At 62.1% G+C, this 18,767-nt stretch overlaps 6 protein-coding genes across 6 annotated transcripts in view; 3 read left to right on the top strand and 3 right to left on the bottom strand.

Annotated features, from left to right (window-relative positions):
- Nucleotides 1-1,288: 1,288 nt before the first annotated feature.
- On the bottom strand, nucleotides 1,289-3,250 carry SPRG_07085 (hypothetical protein; the record flags this gene model as incomplete). The annotated part of the gene is made up of 4 exons (XM_012346540.1): nucleotides 3,170-3,250; nucleotides 3,050-3,113; nucleotides 2,847-3,008; nucleotides 1,289-2,796 (listed from the first exon to the last, which is right to left on the bottom strand). Exons 1-4 carry the CDS (start codon nucleotides 3,191-3,193, stop codon nucleotides 1,289-1,291), a joined length of 1,758 nt encoding a protein of 585 aa, XP_012201930.1. The 5' UTR covers nucleotides 3,194-3,250.
- A 272-nt stretch (nucleotides 3,251-3,522) lies between these two features.
- On the top strand, nucleotides 3,523-5,748 carry SPRG_07084 (hypothetical protein; the record flags this gene model as incomplete). Its single annotated transcript, XM_012346539.1, has 12 exons — nucleotides 3,523-3,612; nucleotides 3,669-4,010; nucleotides 4,054-4,194; nucleotides 4,246-4,326; nucleotides 4,378-4,440; nucleotides 4,487-4,605; nucleotides 4,655-4,822; nucleotides 4,876-4,985; nucleotides 5,032-5,117; nucleotides 5,161-5,281; nucleotides 5,328-5,570; nucleotides 5,618-5,748. The coding sequence occupies 12 exons, from the start codon at nucleotides 3,523-3,525 to the stop codon at nucleotides 5,746-5,748; spliced, it is 1,695 nt and encodes a 564-aa protein (XP_012201929.1).
- A 347-nt stretch (nucleotides 5,749-6,095) lies between these two features.
- Nucleotides 6,096-14,373, bottom strand: SPRG_07083 (hypothetical protein). The gene is made up of 12 exons (XM_012346538.1): nucleotides 13,620-14,373; nucleotides 12,227-13,576; nucleotides 11,857-12,173; nucleotides 11,624-11,805; nucleotides 11,124-11,580; nucleotides 10,317-11,081; nucleotides 10,173-10,257; nucleotides 8,315-10,149; nucleotides 7,566-8,264; nucleotides 7,351-7,520; nucleotides 6,548-7,290; nucleotides 6,096-6,498 (listed from the first exon to the last, which is right to left on the bottom strand). Exons 1-11 carry the CDS (start codon nucleotides 14,359-14,361, stop codon nucleotides 7,002-7,004), a joined length of 6,891 nt encoding a protein of 2,296 aa, XP_012201928.1. The 5' UTR covers nucleotides 14,362-14,373; the 3' UTR covers nucleotides 6,096-6,498; nucleotides 6,548-7,001.
- Nucleotides 14,374-14,526: 153 nt separating this feature from the next.
- On the top strand, nucleotides 14,527-17,241 carry SPRG_07082 (hypothetical protein; the record flags this gene model as incomplete). The annotated part of the gene is made up of 8 exons (XM_012346537.1): nucleotides 14,527-14,591; nucleotides 14,639-14,698; nucleotides 14,746-15,027; nucleotides 15,069-15,386; nucleotides 15,434-16,208; nucleotides 16,255-16,552; nucleotides 16,599-17,035; nucleotides 17,080-17,241. 8 exons carry the CDS (start codon nucleotides 14,527-14,529, stop codon nucleotides 17,239-17,241), a joined length of 2,397 nt encoding a protein of 798 aa, XP_012201927.1.
- Nucleotides 17,242-17,325: 84 nt separating this feature from the next.
- Nucleotides 17,326-18,063, bottom strand: SPRG_07081 (hypothetical protein; the record flags this gene model as incomplete). The annotated part of the gene is made up of 1 exon (XM_012346536.1): nucleotides 17,326-18,063. One exon carries the CDS (start codon nucleotides 18,061-18,063, stop codon nucleotides 17,326-17,328), a length of 738 nt encoding a protein of 245 aa, XP_012201926.1.
- A 594-nt stretch (nucleotides 18,064-18,657) lies between these two features.
- Nucleotides 18,658-18,767, top strand: part of SPRG_20336 (hypothetical protein) — a gene marked incomplete at both ends in the record, with an annotated part of 676 nt that continues 566 nt past the window's right edge. Inside the window, one exon of the mRNA XM_012346556.1 lies at nucleotides 18,658-18,756. Coding sequence (XP_012201946.1) covers nucleotides 18,658-18,756 — 99 coding nt within the window. The remainder of the gene's footprint in view (nucleotides 18,757-18,767) is intronic.

Below are 18,767 nucleotides of genomic sequence, written 5' to 3'. Positions count from 1 at the left end.
CGAGAGCTTGCGCTTGCCTTTGGCGCGAGGGGCGCCGGTCGAAGCGCGCCGCGACTTGGGCGACGGGTTGGTCGCGCACGCGCGTCGCCGTGGCGGCGCCGTTTGCGTGCGTGCTTTGGCCGCTGGCTTGGCATCGTTGCTAGCGAGTTCGTTGCGTGGCTTGGGTTTCTCGGGCGCCGGCTCCTTCATGTCGATCTGCAAGAGGTTCAAGAACCGATTCTTCGTCGCAATCTTCTTGCGCTTCGCGACGACCGACGGAGGCGTTGACATGGCATTGGATGGTGTCGGCGATGTGTTGTTGGAAAGCTCTCTGCGGCGCTTCGTGCTGGATGCTGCATCTATTGGAATGCTCTGCGTCGCTGGCCCGTCTTGGTCGGTAAGGCGTGTGCTCGAAGACAATGGTTCGCCGTGCACGCTTACAGGGATGCGCGGAGGCGACGAAGCACACTCTTTCGTGTCTACCAGTCGTTGGCCATGAGCATGAACACAAAAGGTGTGACAGCACGTACGCGTAGCCGTTATGATCGACGCTGTGGCGGCGTCCACTGCAACGCCATCGTCGAGGCTGGACACTGTGGATGGTGATCGGCCTCGCTTTAAAGCATGCGCCGGCTGCGGGCTGCTGTAGAGCCCGTTGTGCTGGACTGCGTGCATGTCGATGTTGTTGACGACACCGAGGCCGGTCGCCGGCGCGGCCTTATCGCCATGGAGCAAAGGAGCCTGCGATCGCTCCGTGAGCACCACGTCGTTGCCCGAGGCCATGTCGTCGGTCGTTGTCGTCGTCCAGGTCGTCGGCGCAGTCGCGTCGACGGAAGCAATGGACGGTACGGGCAGCAACTTCGATTTTTTGCACGGAAATTGTTCCGCACATGGCACGTCGGCTGCCGGCGCGTGTGTATTTTATTACAAACCGTTTTAAGCCCAGATTTTACACCCATTGTTTGTATGCATTATGTTTCCGTTGCATTTAATTACTACACATCGCGATTGCATAATGGAGGACGCGCCGCCGACCGACCGCGGGCAGAAGCAGCTCCATGATGAGCGCCGAGGTCCGCGCCCGACACATGCGACTGCCTACTCTACCATGCGGCGCCGGCTAGCATGGCGATGGAGGGCCATGCAACGACCAGCCACAGATGGGAGTAAGAGCACGTTCCAGGCATCGCTTTATCCATCGAGAGGATGCAGGATGATGATGATAGTGGATGGAGATGGTTCACGACGGCAAGACGACGCCTGTAAACAGGCTTGCGATGTATGTAATAGCCTTCGTCATTAGGCGTGCTTAGTCGAGCTTGGCGCGCTTGTGCGCCGGCGACTCCAGCGCCGCTGGCGGCTTGCGCTTCTCGTGGAGGTCGTCGACAACAATATCGTCGTCGTCGTCGTCCTTGCCACCGTCCTTGTCGGCCATCGTCTTGGTCTGCTCGAGCTTCCACTTGGCAAATTCAGGGCCGAGCAAGAAGGGAAACGCCGATGGCTCGTCCGCCGCCTCGGCGGCCGGCGCCCAGTCTTTGATGCAGAGCGAGCTGTTGAAATCCTGCGAGAAATCCTCGACCGTGAGCACCGTGTCGTGGTGGACGCCGCCGCCAGGAAGCTCGTCGAGGCGCTTGGCGAGGTTCACGCGCAGACTCTCTTCGGCGTCCTCGCCTTCCTCGTAAATCGTGTTGGCACCAATCGAGACGGTCGGCGCGTTCATGCCCATGCGCTTCTTGAGCACGTGGTCCACGAGCTGCTGGAGCGTCGTCGTCTTGAGCATGAGCGCGAGGTCGAGCACTTGGCGCGAGCACACAAAGCACTTAGGATTCGGCACCGAGAGCGCGACGGGGTTGAGGAGCACGCCGCGGCCGTCCCAGGACCGGTTGCAGTACGTGTACTTGCACGTGGTCGCAATCGACTTGGTCGTCTCGAGCGAGAGACGAATGAGCTTGAACGCTTCGAGCACTTGGAGGCCGGCGACAATCGCGTTGGTCGTTGCAATCGCCGGAATGATGTTGCCCGCGATGCCCTTGCACGCAAACAGCGACTCCATCGGAATCTGGAAGACGTGCGCGCGGAGGTTGGCGGCGGCCGCGACAAAGTGCATCGCGTGCGTATCGTCCTTATCAAACTCGAGGCTTCCGACGTCGTCGTTGGAAGAAAGAATCGTGGCGACCGTATCGAGGAACGTCTGCGCGCAGGCGTCGAGCGACCAGAGCATGCGGTCGTGCCACTTGTCGACGGGCGGCGGCGGCAGCGAGAGATCGTCGAGAACGATCGTCCGGGGCATCTTGGTCGCTGTCTTGTACGTCTTGATGTCGAGCTTCTTTTGAATCTCGTGCTCAAAGAGACCGCGGAAGACGCCGCGCGCATACTCGGTCGGCGCAAGGTCCCGCGCCAGGATGCTGTCCATGAAGGCCGACTTGTCGTCGTTGGTCGGGTCCTCCCAGAGCATCGAGTCCTGCGTCTTCCCAAAGAGCAGCTTGTAGCACTCCTTTGCCCAGACAATGCAGTGCACCATCTTGTCGGGCGTGCTGCGGATCGTGCAGATCGGGTACACCTTGGCCGTCGCCTTCTCCGTGCATTCGTAGCACTCGGTCTCACCCTTCTTGATGACCGAGACTTGGCCGAGGTACCCAGTCGTGCCGCTCTCGATGAGCGGGACGTTGGCCGCGAGGCAGAGCCGGTTGACGTGCTTGCGCGCGTCGACGTTGTCGAGGGCGTTGAGCACGAGCGCAAACTGCTCAAAGTACTCGATCGCGTATCGGCTCGACTTGATGTTTTCGTGGTGCGCCGTGATCTTGGCCGACGGGTTGACTACATGCAGAGGAGGTATAAGGACCAACGAGAATCGAGCAGCGAGCTACACTGGAGCGCGACCTCGCGGGCCACGATCGCCTTGCTCATGCCCACGTGCTGCGAGCGGAAGAGAAACTGCCGGTTCAAGTTGGACACATCGATCGTGTCGAGGTCCACGATCGTAATGTCCACAAAGCCGCTCAAGACGAGGTTCTTGAGAAGCTCGCAGCCTAATAACGAGCTGAGCGAACGACGACGATGCTCGAGGTACCGATGCCACCGGCGCCGACGACCAAGATCTTGGACGCGTGGATCTGGCGGGTCAGGTCGTCGCCCTAGAGGAAGAGGCGTCATGAGCCTCACGTAGCCCATGCTCGCCGAGGTCATCTACCAGCGCAGCAGAAAGGAAGGACATGGCCGGTTCGTTTGGACCGCTTGCTTGGCTCGGCGCGAAATACCGGATATGCTCTCTTAAACGCGGCAGATGCCACTTTTAATGACCGGAGCCGTCCGCCGAGCAAGCGGCTGGACCTGCTGGTGCCGAATTTGCATTCGTACTCGTCGGCGTGCGTGTCCTATTATACCTCTATGAACCCACGTACCATTTCCATGGGTCGTTGGAGGTGCGGCGACGCGCTACATGCCGTTATGGCAGCGTATTTCTTGGCTAGTATCCGGAATTCATACCGGCGTTGGAATTCCGGATAAAATTGGCGTCGCAACGTTGGAACAAATTCTATCGTCATGTCCAAGGCGCAGCACGAGCTGAGCGAGCTCCTCCAAGCGCATTTGCCGTCGTTCCTGGACGCGATGGCGAACTACCGCTACAAGAACGTACGCTCCTCTTCCTACTTGGTGGGCCATGACGGTCACATGACGGCGTTTCGCAGGCGAAGGACGGCGTTCCGCTCGAGCAAGACGGGAACCGCGAGTGGCGCCACCTCTCGCGCATGCTGCACATGTGGGCCGACTGCGAATCCACGTACCATAAGATGACGTACTTGCAGCCCGAGTATTTGTACAAGGACACGCTGCGCAGCTTGTACCTCCAGCTCAAGACGCAGAGCCTCGTGTGCGCCGACTTGTTGCATTTTCATCGGCGCGACAAGGCCGGGTCCGAGTCGGACGTGGACAGAGACGGGCCATCGCTCGCTGCCAAGTGCAGCACCCCCACGGTAGTCGCCCCTTCTGGCTATTACGACTCGCTAAGGTTTTCGTGGCAGAGCGACCAAGTACGCTACCTCCACCATGGCGTCCGTGCTCATAGCGAACTAGACCTTTCTCAACGAGAACCCGTCCAGCGTCGGGTCGGTCGCGTCCAACCTCTCCGAGTTCGATCAGTTTTACGAGGGCCCGCCGTCCGTGCGCATCGTCGAGTACAAATCCTTCCTCGACCAGTGCAGCCGGTACTTTGAGGTACTATGGTTCTTCGTGGGATTGTTGGCAAGGACCGACCTCCGCGCGTAGCAACGCCTCCTTCTTGTATCCTTCTACCTCGGCCTCGCGCGCGAGAAGCCGCATGTCCACTACCTCTTCGACTACAAAGAGGTGCTCTCTACCCCTGAATCTGGACGTTGTTGTTTATGTATGCGTCTCCAGAAGGAGCAGTCGCTTGAAAACATCCAAAACGCTCTGCGCACGCTCGAGCACCCCTTCTTCTACGTACACGAGCACGCAACGTCGATCGCAGAGACGATCATGATGATAGGCGCTTCAAACGGCGGCGACGATGGAGGTGCAAACGATTCGCGCCGCACTCAAGTGCGAGATGATGCTCTCGCAGTACAACTACCTCCACTCGATCATGGCGCTCCACAAGCTCAAACAGTGTGTCTTGTCGTATGAAGCGAGGCGACGATGTTCGTGCAACTACTAGGCAGCTCGGCGCGTGGGCTGACCTTTTGGACCAAGCCGACGACGACGACGACGAGTCACCGGACGCCACCAATACGGATCTGCGCATTTCGCGCACGTCCCGCAACTCGGATCGCGTGCTCCCGACGCCGCCAGGCCGCCCGTCGTTGGAGAGCAAGGTGCACCTGAGGTATCCAAAGCGTTCTACAGTCTATCCACTGACAGACTCGACTGCCATTGTAGTGCCAAGCCGCATCCGATCGCAAAGCTTCTCAAGCGTGGCGAGTCGTCGTCGAACGTGCTGCAGCCTAGTGCGCACTCGCTCTCCAACTCGCAGCACGCCGTGCCGTTTGGTGCGTCTGCCGACGCGTCAATGGTATGTCATCGTGACGTGTCTAGATGACGCGATTGTGCTGCCGCTCTTTCGGTGGTCCAAAACGCTCTTCCAGTCGCTCGTCGCCAAGTTTACGCTCTACTTTCACAGAGTCCGCAAGGATGCCATACCGCATGTCTCATATATCTCACTAGTGGCTCGATCAAATCGACGGACACATGCAGCCGCGGGGCATTCTCCCGGCGCCGAAATCCATCGTCAACCACGTCGGCCTTTCGTACACGGAGCTCATCGACACGTTTTTTTCTCGCCACTGTACGTTGCAACCGCGATCGTGCTTGCATCGAATATGCGCGTCTAGTCTTGCGCGACCACAGCGAGAGCGCGCAGCTCATGCTCGTGCTCGATGCGGCGGCCCTTCCTCCCAGCGCCTTCCACGCCAAAGGCTACCTCTGTCCGTCGCAAACGATCGCGGGCCCGAAAAAGTCGTCGGCGAACCGGATCCGCGCCGCCAACAAGACGTATTTCGGCAAAGTGTCGCGCTACGACGAAGACATTCACGGGGAATTCGCGCCGCTGTGGGGCGTCGCGTCATTTCCCGTCGGTACGTCCTCGTTGATTTACGTGCTTCGGCCACGACATCCTCTCTAGTCTACTGCTACCCCAAGGCCGAGCCGCCCGAGCACTTTGTGCCGCGGCACTTTCCCAACCTCGTGGGCCTGCTCCAGGACCTCCCGCCGTGGGACGCCAAGGCCAAGACGGCCCACACGTCGCCCATGTAATCGTTGTGTCAAGTGGTCGCATCCTCGTAATGATGGCACGGACTTGTAGTACGATCCACCACGAGAAGAAGCCGGCGAGTACGTATGCGGTGGCTCGCGTCGACGCGTGCGTCTACTTGACGCTCATTTTTGAAAAGCGCAAGCAGGGTCCGTCCGACAAGGTGTTGCAGGTAATTGCATGCGCCTGTCGTCTCTGGTGTCAAAGTGACCTCGTGTCAGGACCTCTTGTTGCTCTTGCTGAGCAGCCTCCAGCACACGACCGTGTTTCGATAGAGAGGACGCCGTGGGTATCGCGTACCGCCCTGGGGAACCATTCAGTACCCCTCGTACTGCCTTGCAAGTCTTGATGGAGTAAAAGTACGATTTTTGAGATTTTTGCGATTTTTGACCGAGGAGGGATCACGGCTTGTCGGGTGCCTCGTCTGGCGCCGCCAGGACGTGCCGCAAGAAGTAGCAGATCGCGGGATGCGGTACGTTGCTGCCACGCGACGTGCAAAAGACGCGCTCGAGCACACTCACATCGTCGAGAGAGCACGCTATCGCATGCGGCACAGCGTGGTCCCGAGCCGGATTTGAACCCGCGCCATCGTCGTCCTGGGCGCGAGGTTGAAGGAGCGACGCAATCTGCGCCAACACCGCGTCCAAAGCGGCCTGCGGCTTTCCGATGCGGTCTTCCTTGTCCTGGAGCACGTGTCGAAGCCGCGAAATGTCGGCCTTGAGCGCCCGCACCGCCGACCAGCTCACTTGGTGCTACGATTTTTCTCGATACGTTGATACTCCTCACGTCTTTGGCGTTTACCTTGCGGCTCAAGAGTGGCGCGTCTGCGAACCGCGTGTCGTGAGCACTCGTCGCTGTGCCGAGTGCATAGTACATGTCGCCCATGTCCGGCGCCGTCTGGAGCCACTGCACGCACACGAGGCCACCGGGAATCTCGGGGTCGTCTCTCGGCACGGGCGGCAAGGATGGCAGACAGAGCTTGGCGTACCCACTGTGGTTGGTTGCTAGGAACGCGTGCAGCGAGACGAGGGCGCGATGGAGCTGGCTGCTAAGACGCGCGTCAAATACCACGTCGTGCTCGCGGGCGATCGAGATAAAGTAGGGCAAGACGAGGTACCCCAACTGCTCCATCGTCGGCGCACTCCCGCCCGTTGCCGAGGATTTCGCGCTCGCAAGGATTTCTTGCTGCAGAAAGCTTGGGAGCGTCCCGAGGCCACTTGCGCTCGTCGCGTTGAGCGCACTCGAGTTCCATAAGTCACCTCCTGGTCCTGGAGCTTGCAGGCGAGCTGGAGGTAGTGGAACGCGGCCTGCATGTCCGCGTCCGAGCGTCTGCTGCCAAACACAACAACAAGCTCCATGCACGCATTGTACATGAGACTCCGTGGGTGTCCGCCGTCCTTGATCCAAAGCGTGAGCGCTTCCAGGAACGCGTCCACGGCGCCAGGCGACGCCAACCGACGGAGCACCGCGCCTCTGAAGAAGAGTAAAAGTGGCTTGAGGTAGCTCGGCGGATGACACACGTGCCCGAGCGCCTCGAGACCGCTCTAGTGCGAACACCATCGTCACTCCATCCATGGCATCCACATATCGCAAGAACGAGGTACCGTAATGGCAGGCAAGAGATGCTCCAGGGCCACGTCGTCGGGCGACGCGCGGTGCAAGTCGAGCTGCCGGGCCACCACAAGCGCTTGAAGCACCACAAACATGGGCACATTAGGGAGGTAGAGGTTGAGAAGCTCCGTGCGATGACGCGTGTGTGCGAGGCCCATCCAGCCTAGAATAGAGTGGAGACGGACCGTTTGAGATTCATCGAGAGGACCTTGGTGCGCCAAGAGTGCGTCGGTGGTCGCCACCGCGTTCTGAGCACGGCGACGCTCTTCCGCAGCGCGTCAATGTGATCGTCGACGCAGCGGCTCGCGATAGCGTCCGTGCGGTGGTTGGCGCTCAGCCCGATGCACACTTCGGCGCGCGTGAGGCTCGGCAGCCCGGCGTCGTCGTCCGTCACCCACGTCTGCGCGTCGGCCAGTGCGAGCGCCCTGTCGCCGCGCAGCAGTTGCGCTTGGATGCGCAGCGCGCGCAGCTGCCGCGTAAAGACGCGGTCGTGGGCGCTCGCCGCCTCGTCGAGCGCGACGTCGGCCAGTGCGATCGCATCGTCGTAGTGGCCTTGCGCGATATCACAGCGCACGCTCAAGAGGCGGCAGTCCAGCCAGTAGAGCACGTTGAGCTCGGACGAGACGCCGTCAAAGAAGCGATCGTCGTCGCGCTCGAGCTTGGGCGTTGTGCTGTAGAGCTTCATGCCACGCACAAGGGCGGTGCGCGCGACCTCGACGAACCCGTCTTGCAGCGCGATGGTCGCGAGGAGAACGTCGCACTCGCACGCGACCTTGGTGATGTCGCACAGGTGCAGCGGCTCCGTGTCGTGAACCAATGGGACCACCGGCTCGGGGGGCTCGGCTCCCTTGCGCGCGCTCGGCGGCGGCGCTTCCGAGGGCGGTGACGACGACTTGAGTACACTCGCCTACGCGAATCGCAATATGCATTGGTTGCGTGTATACTGCAAGTTGGTACCTGGAGGGTGGTGGCGGCAGCGTTTAGCGCCGCGCGCAGCGCCGTGCCCTGGGCAGACGCGCCTTCGTGGGCCGCGAGGGCCACGATCCAGCGAAGTAGCGTGAGCAGCACGAGGTGGGCGACGCGGCTGCTCCCAATTTTGGCTTGGAGCTCTCGCAAGAGCGTCTCGACGCTGAGGTCGCAGAGCCAGCGCAGGACGGGCTCGTTGTCCGGGTCGCCGAGCCTCTTGGACGATGCGAACGCGACTTGCGGCTTGTTGCAAATGTCGCTCAGGAGACGACAGGCGTCGCGCATGTAGCCTGCGCCGATGCACGCCTCGGCCTTCATGCGTTTGGCCTGGACGACCCCGCGGGCGTCGCGGAGGTACGTTGTTGCCATCGCTTCCAGCGCGCACGCCATCGGAAGCACTTGGATATACTGCCGGTGTACGAGGAGCGTCTCGAGCAAGGTGCTGCAGGCCAGCACCAAGGACGCCGGGTGCGCGAGCTTCAGGTGCAGCTCGGGCAAGAACGACACGAGGTCTTTGGCCGTGTAGGATGCAAATGCGGCGGGTGTGCTCGCGTCGGGGTGCGGAAGCGACCCAGTGAAGAAGGTCGTGATGACGGCACTGCCCAACAGCGCGCACTCGAGGCGCGCGTGGAGGTCGTCGGTGCTCAGCGCCCACGCCAGCTTCCCGACCAACTGGACGCACACGAGCGCAATGACGGCGCCGTCGCCGTTCAGCGACATCGTCGCCTTCGCGAGGATCGTTCGCCAGTGCAAGCGCGCGTCCAGCGCACCAAAGACCGCGTCGATCGCGTCGGTCCACGCCTTGATCGCGCCAGGAACATCGTGCTCGGCGAAGAGGTAGTCGCCTTGCTCCATCAGCGCGAGCGTGAGCTGGAGCGTCGCGCGCTTCTGACGACAGAGGCCAATGCAGGCTTTCAAGGCGCCGAGGATCTCGCGCTTGGAGATCGCGTCGTCGCCGAGGACGTAGCGCCGAAGGACGTTCTTCTGCGCGCGGTCCAGCGCCTGGAGACACATGTTTTTCGAGCGCGTGAGGAGGTCCAGCCACGACTGGAGCAGCGTCCCATGGTCCTTCAGGATCGTTTGAGCCGCCGTCAAGTCCCGTAGGTGCGCTTCGTGCACGCTGCGCGCAGTCAGGAACGCGCGCTCTTCGTCGGAAATGACCTCGTGCACCACGAGGCGGCTCCGCTTCTTCTTCTTCTTGGCCTGGCTGTCTTCAAACGCCTTGATGAACGCTGCGAGGTCCGACGTCGCGCTCTCGACGCGTGCGTCTTGGATACATATGCGCTGCCCTTGGGCGTGCACGACCCAAGGAAGAAGGAGCTCCGAAATCGCGCTCTGGCCGCCGCTGAGCACGTGGCCTCGCTTCCCGAGGACGACGAGCTTTTGCCACTCGCGACCATGGCAGAGCACTTGGAGGGTAAAGAGTGTGACCTTGGTGAGCCACGTGAGGTCGAGACCGGGCGTCGCGTCGGCCGCTGCCGCGAGCTGCGACGAGGTGGCGACGACCGGGCGTTCGATATCGACAGCGTCCATCGACCGATGCAAGACGTCCGCGTCATCGTGGATGACGTTGAAGGTATGGAGCTCGAGGACGTCCCAGCTCCGCATGCAGCACACAAAGAGCGGCTGCCAGTCGTAGCCGCCGTTCTGAAACTCGAGGGGCGAGACCCACGCGAGCCAAAGGCCGTTCCACATGGCGCGCACCGCTTCGAGCAGATTCGGCCATGCCTGTGCATGGTAAAACAGCTGCGTTGCTGTCGCCATGTTGAGAAGGAGCTGGTGCACGCCGTCGTGCCGAGGTCGGTCGCCAGGGCTGGAATACGCCGCTGGCAAGGACGACGACGAGGACGGAGGTAGAGCCACGAGAGGTCGTGCTCGGGCCCTTGCAAATGGTTGAGCGTGGCTTCGTCAGCGTGCGGCGACGCCGGTGCGACCTAGCAGCATATACAGTATGAGCGCACCAATGGCTATGGTATTTTAGTAGAGGACACACGTGCAGCAGGCCACGCAGGAAAAACACTTGGCCGCTCCAAAGGTAGACGTCGGCATCGACGACATCGGGTGGCGCCGCTAGAGACGCGTCTTGCGGAGTCGTCTCGACGGTCGTCGCTGTGGGATCCGCACCACGTGCGGAGGATGGCGCGTCTGCCACCGGTGCTTGTGTCGGTGGCTCGGGCACGAGCTCGGCGGCGTCGAGCTGCTGCAATGTACGCTTCGCCTCGGACGAGAGGACGAGCTTACAAGACCACATGGCGCCGTGCAAGATCGACTCGAGGCCCTTCTCCCCGCGGTCGATACCGAGCCGCACGACGCGACAGACATACGGAAGGTACTCCCTGTGGTGCAGAAAGAACGTTCGTAGCTCGTTCGCGGCTTTGACCACGTTGGCCAGACCCGGCAGCGCCTCTTCGACCGACGACGCCTTGTGCATTTCGTCACGGGGCGTCACTTTGCCCTTTGTCTTCTCGACATCCGGCGCCGAGATCGTCGTCGTCGCGCTGAGCTCGAGCTGTGCCATCCACTCGCTGTTCAAGAAGATGCTGTCGCGGAGGCTGCGGGCTTGGACGTTCGCCGATCGGAACGGCGCGTGCACGTGCGTATAGAGATGCCTCAGACGATCGTCGTGGAGCTTCAAGCACGCGTGCACGGCCTTGAGCTCGTCCATCTCGGTCGCCATGCGGAGCAGCTCAAAGCTCGCACACATGTACGTCGCGTACAACGCGCTGTCCCAATGCTTTTCAGGCACAAGCTGCAGACTCTACTCCCGCCATCGATACACTGAACAGCAGCAAGCGCGTACCTCGAGAAGCATGCAGAGCGGCTGGAAGAGCGCACCGCCCGAGCTCGGCAGATGCAGGAGCGGCACCATGAGCCGGTACAGCCGGTGGCTCACGCTGGCCATGTACTCGTGGTGGCCTGTGAGCGCGGCGACTTCCAGCGCGAGCATAGCACGGTTGATGGTGCTGAGAACGTGAAGCTGATCTTCGACGACGACACGCCTGCCACTGGCGCATGGAAGCCGGCCGTCGGTGGCCGGCTCGCCGACTTCGGGTCCGATGAGGACAAACACGCAGCGCAAGAAGACATGCAAGACATGCATCGGGTATTCTGCGATCGCGCCCCGGGGTGCGCCGTCGAGCGACCGGTCGAGCTTGAGCGCATGGGAAAAGAGCGGGCTGACGCGCCACCGATTCCGCGCTGGCGCTTCGTCGACAAACTCGGTGTACACCGCTTTGGCCGCTTGCAGTGCGATCGGTCTATCATGCCATCAGTCGCTACACGACGAGTGTTTGTTCCTACAAGTGTCCGAGGTCCTCGGCAACGTGGGCTAAAAGACCGTAGCACAGAGGCAGTACGAGCGGGTGCAGCGTTACGACGGGACGCGACGTGGCGCCAATGCCTTCAATGACCGCATTCTTGCTGTCGTAGGCTGCGGCAGCAAACACATAGCTCTCGTTGGGCAAGAGACCCGAGATCGTCACCTACATAGATCCAATCAGTGAGAGGTTGGCGCCTAGAACCGACTATCGGACCAGCGACTCGGATCCATCGACGACCATGCCCGTGCCGGGGAACGCCATATTATTGAGCGAGACGTCTGTGCCGGCGCCGGTGGCTTTCCCAAACACCATGTAATAGGACACGCGTTTCTTGAGCGGCGTAAAGGGTGCGAGCCGAAGCGACACAAACGTGGCGCCCCGCGAGGCAAGGCGGGGCGCCGGTGGCTTCATGTGCACGGACGGCGCTGGCGCCTCGGGCTCGGGTGCATGGCGTACGTCGAGCTCATCGTCGCGGAGCGCGTGGAAGCAACGGAGCGCGTCGGCCAAGCACGACTCTTGCTCGTCGCGACCTAGTTGCATTTTTCCCCTCGGCGCATGAGTGAGATAGCAGGTACTTAAGTACCTTTGGCGCGACGTCGGGCGGCTTGCAGTAAAAGCAAGCCACGTCGGTAGTCATTTCGGTTGCACTCGGCGACGAGGCGCGCTTCGAGGTGCGCGAACGCCTTGCGCCCGCACGCGCGGAGTAGGTCGTCGTACTCGCATTCATAGAGCAGGAGCGTCATGTCGGTTTCCAAGCTCGCGAGCAACCGGTTCAGGCGCTGCATTTGAAAGAGCGCGCCGTCGGTGGGGGTACTGGACGGAAGGAAGGCGGCGTCGAGAAGGATCGACGCTCCGTACGCCGCGCCATGGAGTATACGGCGACCGTCGGGCGTCGATGTCACTTCGTCGTGCAGCTGCACGTCGACGCAGGCGCTTCGGGCGACGCTGATCCGATCGAGGCCGACGCGGAGCACTTGGATACCGCGACGGGTGTCACCGACGTCGGCGAGGAGGCGTCCGAGGCGCAGCGCGACAATCGCGCGCCACACGACGTCGTCGAGATCGATCGCGTGCGCGACCACGTGCATCGCAAAGAGTACGTCCTTTGTGAGCTCTTGGAGAGCCACGGGGACATCTTCGCCGGGCAGTCTCTCGTCGAGCGCTTTGAGGCTCGGGACGATGCACGCGTGCCACAACGCGAGAACGACCTCGGCGAGGACGTCGCGGCGCAGTGCGCAGAGCGCGTCGTTGCGTGCAGCGGCCTGCAAGACGACCACGAGGCGCGAGAGGTGGTCGCCGTGGAGGTTCGTCACCGACATTTCGTCCGGCACATCCTGCATCACGAGCACGAAGGCGTGGAAGACGTCGACTTCGTCCTTGGCGACACCGGCCGAGAGCCGCGGGTGGACGCTGCTGTAGACCTCGGCAAACGTGTCCCAGTGCTTGTAGCGCACGCAGAGCTTGAGCAAGCGAACGTGCTCGTCTTTCGACAGCGTCGTAGCAAGACCCTCGAGTGCCTGGAGCATCGTCGCGACGTCGGCTGGCGCGATGACGACGGGCGATGGCGGCTCGGTAGGCTTGATCCAGTGGCCAAAGTAGATCCATGACGACGACGCCGACGGAACCGAGAGGCTGTGCAGCATCGCCCGGGCGCGCGCGGTCGCGTCCGAGAACGCGCTCTCGACATCGGCTTTGGCCACGCTGACCAGTAGCTGCGGCGCACTTGGTGCTTTGATGCAGCGCGCGATTGGAAACTTTGCGATCTGAAGGTCCCGCTCGGCGGTCTTTAACGCAGCGTCGGTCGCTTCGGGCAGCGGCAAATCGAGCTCTTCTTCCTGCCGGAGCCGGTGCACGCGCTTGAGTCCGAGGTCAAGTGCGGCGAGGGCGGACTTCCAGAGCGCGTCGCGCTTCTCTGGGTGCTTGAGCGCAAGGGCTAATACGACGTTTATATATCAAATGGACTACGGTGTCTGTACCGTTGTAGCCCGTCGCAATCTGGATGTAGATATACGTGCGCCACGCGAGAAACTGCACCGTCCCAAGTGGAAGGAGGCTATCGAGCGCGAGGCTGCAGTACTTGAGGTACGGAAGGACGTCCGCGTCAAAGCGAAGCGTTTGCAGCGACGCGCAGACGCCTACGATGTGGATCGTGCCGTTGAGAACGTGACCGAGGCAAGTGGCATGCGTCGCCTTGTCCGCGACCACGTCGCGATGGACGGCCAGCGCGAGCGCATGCTGGAGCGCCTGCTGGAGCGACGAGAGCGCGTCACCAAGCCGGCGGAGCGTCGACGGGCACTTGACGCACCGGTCGCGCTGGTTGAGCTGGCGCACGACGCAGAGGGCCGACGCATACATGGCACGTACGTGCAGCTGTCGGTCCGACAAGGTCGGCGCCGCCTCCTTGGTGCTGTAGAGGCTGCTGGCGCGACCGTACATGATGGTCGCGACCGTGTATTCTTGCAGACCAAAGAACATGTCGCCAAAGCCGACGAGAAGCTCCATGACGAGCGTGGGTGAGAGCTGCGCCTGCATCTCGCAATGGAGTCGCTGGAGCTTCTGCCCGAGGCCGCCGTAGTAGCCCACCTCGGGGCGAGCGTCGCCAGGGCCCAAGTCGACAAACTTGCGGCCCTTCGTCTCCTTGATCGTCGAGAGGATCTGCTGCACGTGGTGCGTAAAGTTGGCCGCCAAGACGCTCTCGTCGACCTCGTCCTTGCCCATGCGGCTGCTGCTTTGTCGAAACAATGGCAATGTTTCCAAGGATACCGTTTCCAAGTGCGCGCATGTCAAGTTCACATTGCATTACGTGCGTGTCTCTGGTGCAACGAGGGAGTTGCCTCTTTCCGTATCCGGTAGTCGACGGTATATCTTGCTCGACGCTCGACGATGCAGCCCGTGTGCTTGATCCGCCAGGGCGCGGACGGCCTCGAGGTCGTGCCCGAGGGCGAAGCGTAAGCGACCATGCAGCACTGGCAGTGTCATGACGCGCTCTGCGTAGGCTGCTGCAGTCGCTACAGCTGGAGCCGCTCGCGATTGTTTGCCTCGCCGGCCAGTACCGGTAATACGACCGACCGCCGCTCGTCGCCGCCTCTCACTTATGGCTAGCACGGGCAAGAGCTTCTTCTTGAACCAAATGTGCCAAGCGAGCGGGGCTGGCGGCTTCGTTGTGGGCCCCACGACCGAGTCGTGCACGCGTGGCATCTGGATCTGGGACGCCAACGTCCGCAACGACCGCGGCGAGAAGGTGCTGCTCATGGACACGGAAGGCATCGCGTCGACCGACAATGACGAGTCGTACGACGCCAAGATCTTCTCGCTCGGGCTGCTCTTGAGCTCCGTCTTTGTCTTCAACACCATGGGTGTCATTGACGAAGGCGCGATTGACCGGTGCGCCTCCGCCTTCTTCTCGCATGCTCATGACGACCTAGCCTCTTTCTTGTGTCGGAGCTCACCAAGCACGTGTGCCTCACGCACAATCCGACGACATGTGACGCTTCCAAGACGCTTCATGACCATGACGATGACGACGACTTTGGTCCGTCCGAGGCCGAGCTCGCCCCGCACTTTCCTCCGTTTGTTTGGCTCTTACGAGATTTCCTCCTCGATATACAAGAGAACGGCGTTGCGCTCTCGCCCAAGACGTACCTCGAGCGGTCCCTCGAGCCGCGAGACGGCGCGTCCCGCCGCACCGACGAGCGCAACCGCATCCGCGCCTCGATCCGGACCCTCTTTGCCCAGCGCGAGTGGTGCGTCGTTGAATTGCCTCTCCATTTCATATGGCATGTGGCTCTAGCATGACGCTCGTGCGACCCGCGACCGACGAAGACCAGCTGCGGCACGCGAGCTCGCTCACCAACGCCGACCTCCGGTCCGAGTTTGTCACGCAAATGGCATGCATCCGAGCTCGCCTCTTGGCGCTTGCATCGCCCAAGCGCCTTCTCGGCCAAGTGGTGGACGGGCCGCAGCTGTGCCACCTCGTGCGTGCGTACCTTGCGACCATGAACTCGGGCGCCGTGCCAAACATCAAGGCGGCGTGGGAGTACGTGAGCGACGCGACGTGCGAGACGGCCATGCAGCGCGCCCTCGACGAGTACCACTGCGTCATGGCCACCGCCCTCGGCGAGAGCCTGCGCCAAGATCACTTTGAATCGACGTTCAAATCGGCGCAGGACAAGGCCCTCACCGTCTACAAGCGCATCTCGGTCGACGGCGACGCGCGGAAGCGATGCTTCCAGAGTCTGAAGACGGCGATTACGGCCGATCGCACGGCGCAGATTGCATCGCTGCAGGTGAAATCGCGCGCACTCTGCGACGCCGTCCTTGCGAGGGCCGCCGCCACCATGCTCGACGCAGCGGCAGACGATGCGACGACCTCGTGGCGGGCCCGTCTAACACCTCTCTTGGCTGCGTACGACGAAGAGGCCGACGGTGCGGCCAAGAACAAGGCACTCTTGTCCTTTCTCAGAGACGACGTGTGGTCGTTCGTTGACGCCGCCGCCGCGCGACGGGAAGCCGCCCACGCCGCCACGCTGGCGTCGACCGTCGCCGCCGCCGAGAGCCGCGAACGCGTACGGTGATTGCTGCGCTACGAGACCTCGTCCTACGAAGCGATAGGCGCTCGAGTCGACGCAGCGACACCTCGAGACGCAACTGCACGCGCTGGAGCTCGAGAACGTTCGCGCAATTAGCGCCGCGGCCAACGTGCAAGACAAGCTCGAGGCGGCAAGCGCAAGCAACGTGGAGCTGCGCAGCTCGCTCGAGTCGACGCTGGCGCAGCTCGAAGCCGTTTCGGCCAAAGAAGCGGCGCGCCGCGTGGAGCTGGATGCGCTGCAGCAGGCGCACACGGCCGTGAGCGTCGAGCGGGCGCAGCTTGGTGCGCAGTTGGCGCAGACAACCTCTGCGCTCCATGCAGGTGTATTGGGTTCATAAGTAGTACTGTTGCTGACAAGGCTCGGTAGTGCAAGCCGACCGTGACAGCATCCGCGAGACCTTGACGCAAGAGCTGAGTGACGAGCGTAAGGGCCGCACGACCGAGCGCGAGTCCGCGATCGCCGAGATGGCCAAACAAGCCGGCGAGCTGCACACGGCCCAGCGGGCGCTCAAGAGCGCGGCGACCGACCACGACGCGCTCTCGCGGGACCTCTCGGTGCTGCAGAAGGAGAAGGACATGCTCCGGCACAAGCTCGACCTCGTGACGTCTGAGCTGGCGACGGCGTCAGCGACGCTTGCCGCCACGACCGCCGACCACGCGGACGCGGCGACGATGTTGCAGCGGTACCAGAAACGCGTCGAGCGGCTCGAGACGCAACTCGGGGACATGGCAACCAATGGCCAGGTCGCCCTTGCGCTCGAGCAGGTGGTGTGGACTGTTGCCAAGCAGGCCGACATTGACAAGGTGCGCTGTGGAGGATTGGGACTTGATACTAACACAGCGGCTAGGCCGTGCAAGTGGTGGCCGAAGAGAAGGCGGCGCTCGTCGAGCGCTTGGGCGACCTCCACCTCAAGATTTCGTCGCTGCCCGACTTTTACCAGCGCCAAGTCTTCTGCGCCTCGGAGCCCGCGCCCGACTTTTTCGATGCGCTCACGTCTTTTCTGTCGTAAGAGCGGTTGAAGAAGATACGTTGAAGTGTAGTCGCACGCTGTATGATTGCGGGTATATAGAATGCTGGCGGATACCGTCGTGGCTTAGCGCCGATCGCGCGAGCGGCTGCGACGGCGGTCGTCCGACGCGCCGTGGCTGCGGGAGTCCTGCGTGTCGCGGCCATACCCACGGTCACGATCCGAGGACGAGACACCGTAGCCACGATCACGGTCGGACGTCGAGCCGTAGCCGCGGTCACGGTCCGAGGACGAGACGCCGTAGCCACGGTCGCGGTCGGACGTCGAACCATACCCACGGTTGCGGTCGCTGCCGCGGTCACGCGAATCACGACGGCTGGAGCCACGTTCGCGGCTTCGTCTGTCACGGCGGTCACGCGAGTCACGGCGGCTGCTGCGTTCCTGGCTGCGGCGGCGGTCGTCGTGGCGGCTCGAGCGCGAGGATTCGTACCGGTCCGACCGGGGCTCGTCGCGCCGCCGATCCGATCGCTCGGACGGCGCGTGGCGGCTCTCTTCGCCACGCGAGTGGTTGCTGCGCTCTTCCGTGTGCTCGGGCTTGGATGCGCTTCGCTCATCGCGGGCATCGCGCGATGAGGTGTGCCCATGGTCGCGAGCATCGCGCGACGAGGTGTGCCCATGGTCGCGTGCATCGCGCGACGAGATGTGCCCGTGGTCGCGGCCCCGGCGGCTGTCGGCGTCATCGAACTGGCCCTTGACGGCTTCGACAGGCTTGATAGCAGCAGCAGCCGCAGCAGCGACGCTGTTGGTCGGGTTGGTCATCCATGCAGGGAGCGTCGCCGCCTTGCCTCGTCCGCGTCCGGCCATCTTGACACCACAAAACTCAAACTCTCTTGGACCTGTCCTTCAAACCAGGTTTAACCGTATGCCACGTGACGTTTAACGTCAAACGCACCTGAGACACGTTAAACACGTTCCACGCATTGAACCTGCATCAATCGAGATGCTCGATCAGGGTATCCCTTCGGTCATGTCGTGTGCTCTACCACTCTTAGTACAACACTACGCGCCGACTTGCATCATGCAGCCTCCTCCTCCGGCATGCACCTCGCTCCGGCGTCTTCGCGCCCACGTATCGAGTAGTTGCAAGCAACGGCGTTGTTATCAACCAAGCGCTCCAAGTGGCTGTCCCGAGCGCAATCCAGTGTCGAATGATATGGTCAAAGACCCTCTTGCCTCGTCCCAATTTCGCCCCCTGCAACGCCTCGCATCCCCAAGGATCCCAATTAACGCACATGATCGTACTCGTGTTTAAACACGTTTAACCTCTGCCATCGCCCCGATTGGTGGGCTCAACTATCCCACCGAGAGCCAATCATATTGGAGCGGCAAAGTGCAAGTGTCGAGATCGTACGTACCCGCCTGTGTGACTGCTCATCGACCTATGTACTGCTGCTGCAGATGAGTGGAGCTGGCCGCAAGAGTGGGTACCGCAAGGGCGTGACTCAGGACGTCCTGTACGGCGAGCCCGAGCCCGAGGCCGGCGAGGTCATCGTGCAGGTCAAGTCGCT

Source organism: Saprolegnia parasitica (assembly GCF_000151545.1).
Source record: "Saprolegnia parasitica CBS 223.65 unplaced genomic scaffold supercont2.29, whole genome shotgun sequence".
NCBI lineage: Eukaryota > Oomycota > Saprolegniomycetes > Saprolegniales > Saprolegniaceae > Saprolegnia > Saprolegnia parasitica.
Note: the sequence above shows the minus strand (reverse complement) of the source record. Positions and strands in the feature narration are given on the sequence as shown.